Source organism: Cebus imitator, unplaced genomic scaffold (genome assembly GCF_001604975.1).
Source record: "Cebus imitator isolate Cc_AM_T3 unplaced genomic scaffold, Cebus_imitator-1.0 Scaffold0, whole genome shotgun sequence".
Lineage (NCBI taxonomy): Eukaryota > Metazoa > Chordata > Mammalia > Primates > Cebidae > Cebus > Cebus imitator.
Window position 1 is genome coordinate 2657733 of NW_016107315.1, and position 4838 is coordinate 2662570.

Consider the following 4838-nt stretch of genomic DNA (forward strand, 5'->3'; position numbering starts at 1 on the left):
CCTGGTGTAGAAAAAAAAAAAAACAAAAAAAGTAAGCACGAAGTTTTAGACCTCAGAGATCGAGGCCTGGGATTATTGTATGTATTACAGGTAGGCATTAGGTAAATTTTTTTTTTTTCTTTTTTTGAGACCCAGGCTGGAGTTCAGAGGCAAGATCTCGGCTCAAGGCAGTCTCCGCCTCCCAGGTTCAAGCAATTCTAATACCTCAGCTTCCCAAGTAGCTGGGATTACAGGCACCTGTCACCACGCCCAGCTAATTTTTGTATTTTTAGTGGAGACAGGGTTTTACCATGTTGGCCAGGCTGGTCTCAAACTCCTGACCTCAAGTGATCAGCCTGCCCCAGCCTCCCAAAGTGCTGTGATTATATTCATGAGCCACCGTGCCTGGCAGTAAATTCATTTTGATGAGTGAAAGATATTACAATTTTTGTCTGATTTTCAAAGGGGCTCCTAGAAAGCTTAAGAATCACCATTTTGATCCAGCTTCTTGCCTCATTTGACATTTGAAGCTGAGGCAGAGAAAGGTGAAAGTACTTGTTCATCATGACTGGTTGGGTGTGTAGGCTTGATGAGTATCCCAGGTTTTCCACTGCACCACAAATAATTCTGAAGGGTCCAAGGTGTTAAATTTCCCTTTTTAATTCTTCTTCTTGCTTTCTTATCTCTTTTCTACCCCTTCTTCACTTTTATTTGCTTTTCATTTATTGTTTTTCTTTTTTCTTTTTTTTTTTTGCTGCTTTAGGCAAAGTCATGACTACAGTAGTGGTACATGTGGACTCCAAAGCTGAGCTCACTACCCTGCTGGAGCAGTGGGAAAAGGAACATGGCAGTGGGCAGGACATGGTACCTATCCTTACCAGGTACGAATAATTTCTTTAAAACCTAGTTTAATAAAAAACCTCAGACACAACTCATACACTAGATTTCTTCATACACACACAAATACAAACTGGTTTAAAAACAAGCAAAAATTGGTGTGGAGAATAGCATAGGAACATATTTACCTTGACTGTAAATTCTAAATAAGTCTTTTTCTTTCCTCAGATTTAGTGTTTGTCTCCCTACTTCCTGAAGCTCTTTAATTTTCTTATTTTAAAAAAAATTTTCTTTTGAGATGGAGTTTCACTCTTGTTGCCTAGGCTGGATTGCGATGGCGTGATCTCAGCTCACTGCAACCTCCGCCTCCTGGGTTAAAGTGATTCTCCTGCCTCAGCCTCCTGAGTAGCTGGGATTACAGGTACCCGCCACCATGCCCAGCTAATTTTTGTATTTTTTTTTATAGAGACGGGGTTTCACCATGTTGCCCAGACTGGTCTTGAACTCCTGAGCTCAGGTGATCCACTTGCCTCAGGCTCCCAAAGTGCTGGGATTACAGGTGTGAGCCACCGTGCCTGGCCTATTTAAATTAAACAAATAAATAAAAATTTGACTCATTTCTCAATTGCTTGGTGAATAATACATCTTTTCCTGGCTCTTCTGTCTTTTTTTTTTTTTTTTTTTTTTGGAAACAGGGTCTCACACTGTCACCAGGCTGTAGTGGCGTGATCTCAGCTCACTGCAGCCTGGATCTCCTGGGCTCAAGCCATCTTCCTACCTCAGCCTCCCTACTAGTTGAGACCACAGGTGTGCACCACCACACCTGGCTAATTTTTAAATTGTTTGTAGAGGAAGAGTCTCCCTGCGTTACCCAGGCTGGTCTTGAAATTCTGGGGTCAAGCAGTCCTCCTGCCTCAGCCTCCCAAAGTGCTGGGATTACAGGTGAAACCACTGTGCCAGCCTGCTTGGCCCTTCCACAGACACCTGAAACAGACCATATCCAAAACAGAGCTTATCCTCATTTCTGTGTCTCTCCTCATTTATTCATAACTTGACACTTTTTCATTCCCTACCTTGGTTTTAAACTGAAAAGCTTTTGAAATTTTTTGGGGGGAATGGAGTCTTGCTCTGTTGCCCAGGCTGGAGTGTAGTGGCACAATCTCGGTTCACCACAGCCCCCACCTCCCAGTTTCAAGCAGTTCTCCCTGCCTCAGCCTCCCGAGTAGCTGGGATTATAGGTGCCTGCCACCACGCCTGGCTAATTTTTGTATTTTTAGTAAAGATAGCGTTTTGCCATTTTGGTCAGGCTAGTCTTGAACTGATTTCAAGTGATCCACCTGCTTAGGCCTCCCAAAGTGCTGGGATTATGGGCATGAGCCACTGCACCTGGCCTTTTATTTTATTTTATTTTTTCGAGATGGAGTCTTGCTCTCTCCCCCAGGCTGGAGCGCAGTGGTGTGATCTCGGTTCAGTGCAACTCTCACCTTCCAGGTTCAAGCAATTCTCCTGCCTCAGCCTCCCGAGTAGCTGGGCCTACAGGCGCACACCACCATGCCCAACTAATTTTTGTATTTTTAGTAGAGACAGGGTTTCACCATGTTGACCAGGATGGTCTTGATCTTTTGACCTCGTGATCCACCCGCCTCGACCTCCCAAAGTGCTGGGATTATAGGTGTGAGCCACCGCGCCCAGCCAATTGTTTAGATTTCTATGTTCATCAAAAGAAGTAGCCTTTTTCTAACTTTGCTTTTTTTTTTTTTTTTGAGACCGAGTCTCGCTCTTGTTACCCAGGCTGGAGTGCAATGGCGCGATCTCGGCTCACCGCAACCTCCGCCTCCCGGGTTCAGGCAATTCTCCTACCTCAGCCTCCTGAGTAGCTGGGATTACAGGCACGCGCCACCATGCCCAGCTAATTTTTTGTAGTTTGAGTAGAGACGGGGTTTCACCATGTTGACCAGGATGGTCTCGATCTCTTGACCTCGTGATCCACCCGCCTCGGCCTCCCAAAGTGCTGGGATTACAGGCTTGAGCCACCGCGCCCGGCCCCTAACTTTGCTTTTATTTTGTACCTTGACTGTTGATTTGACTGTTACAGGTGATGTTGCATTTTTTGTGTGCTTGTCCAGAGTTGACCCCTTGTTCCCTTTGTGCTAGGATGTCTGAATTGATTGAAAAAGAAACTGAAGAATATCGTAAAGGGGATCCAGACCCATTTGATGATCGACATCCTGGTAAGGCTTGTGTTCTTAAGCGTGGATCTTTTTTTTTTAAAGACACTTCTAATAAGTGGTCTTTTTTTTTTTTTTCTAAAAAGAAAAATTGCTTATGGGAATATTTTTGAATTGAAATAGCATCTTCTGTGGTAAGTTTTAAGACCTTTTATTTGTTAAAATGCTGCTCAAGGTGGAGGCAGTGAGGAAAAATAAACTTCTGGAAAAAAATGGAAATATTTCTGATACTTACTGATCAAATATCACATAACCTAAAGGAACAAAAGTAGGTGTATTTTAGTTAACTCAGTTGGTGTGGTGACAGAATTAAAAAGCAAAATGGTCTTCCTTTTTGACTTTTTCTTTTTTGGAGACAGGTACTCTGTTGCTCAGATTGCAGTGCAGTGTCATGATCATAGCTCACTGCAGCCTGAATAGCCTGGCTTAAGTGATCCTACTATCACAGCCTCCTGAGTAGCTGGGACTACAGACATGTGCCATCATGCCTGGCTAATTTTTTTATTTTTTTGTAGAGATTGGGTCTTGCTTTGCTGCCTAGGTTGGTCAGGAACTCCTGGACACAAGCTGCCCTCCCTGGGCCTCCCAGATGTGCTGGGATTGTAGGCATGAGCCACTGTGCCCAGCCAAATTTTTTTTTTTTTGAGACGGAGTCTTGGTCTGTTGCCAGGCTGGAGTGCAGTGGCACAATCTTGGCTCACTGCAACCTCCTCCCAGGTTCAAGTGATTCTCCTGCCTCAGTCTCCCAAGTAGCTGGGACTACAGGTACTTGCCACCACGCACAGCTAATTTTTGTATTTTTAGTAGAGATGGGGTTTCACCATATTGGCCAGGATGGTCTTGATCTCCTGACCTTGTGATCTACCCACCTTGGCCTCCCAAAGTGCTGGGATGACAGGCATGAGCCCCTGTGCCCGTCTGCCCAGCCAACTTTTTTAAACCATAAAAGCAAAAGGTGTTCTTTTCTGTGCCTTCATTGTTCTAATAATAATTATCCTTTTACTGTTGGGGAAATATAGTTGAGAAAACATTCAGTGTCTTGCCTTTAGTTAGGAAGTTAATACTTGGAACCTTGACCTTGATGTCTGCATTGTTGTCCTGAAGAGCTAACATATGCTTTCTCCTGTTAATATGGTTTTATTTCGAGCTTGCTTGCATATATATATATATTGAGATGGAGTCTTGCTCTGTCACCCAGTTTGTAATGCAGTGGCACAATCTTGGCTCACTGCAACCACTGCTTCTTGGGTTCAATCGATTCTTGTGCCTTAGTGTCGTGAGTAGCCTGGATTACAAGCATGCACCACCATGCTCGGCTAAGTTTTATATTTTTAGTAGACACGGGGTTTCACTGTGTTGGCCAGGCTGGTCTCAAACTCCCTACCTGAAGTGATCCACCCGCCTCCGCCACCCAAAGTGCTGGGATTACAGGCATGAGCCACTGTGCCTGGCCAATTTTGGGCTAATTTAAATAAAGCCATGCCAGCACCTGCTTTGGCATGAAATTTGTTACAGTGATACACAATTATGAGGGACTTGAGGCTGCCATTTTATGTTTTCTGTAAGGTCGATCACCAGTGGGCAAAACTTAAGTCATACATGGTCCCACAATGCATATAAGCTCTATAGCCAGAAGCAATCTTTTGTGAAGAGGAGTCTGAAATTTTGGCCGGGCACAGTGGCTCACAGCTGTAATCCTAGCACTTTGGGAGGCCGAGGCAGGTGGATCACCTGAGGTTGGGAGTTCGAGACTAGCTTGGCCAACATGGAAAAACCCTGTCTCTACTAAAAATA

General features: G+C 44.4%; 1 protein-coding gene across 11 annotated transcripts in view; it reads left to right on the forward strand.

The window, feature by feature from the left end:
• Positions 1 to 4838, forward strand: part of DCAF1 (DDB1 and CUL4 associated factor 1) — an 88182-nt gene that overhangs the window by 9750 nt on the left and 73594 nt on the right. For all 11 annotated transcript variants that reach the window (XR_005200469.1, XR_005200472.1, XR_005200616.1 and 8 more), the window contains exons 2-3: positions 743 to 860; positions 2971 to 3047. Coding sequence is in view for 8 of the 11 variants with exons in the window: in XM_037738993.1 (XP_037594921.1) it covers positions 751 to 860; positions 2971 to 3047 (187 nt within the window). In the remaining 3 variants the exon portion in view is untranslated. The remainder of the gene's footprint in view (positions 1 to 742; positions 861 to 2970; positions 3048 to 4838) is intronic.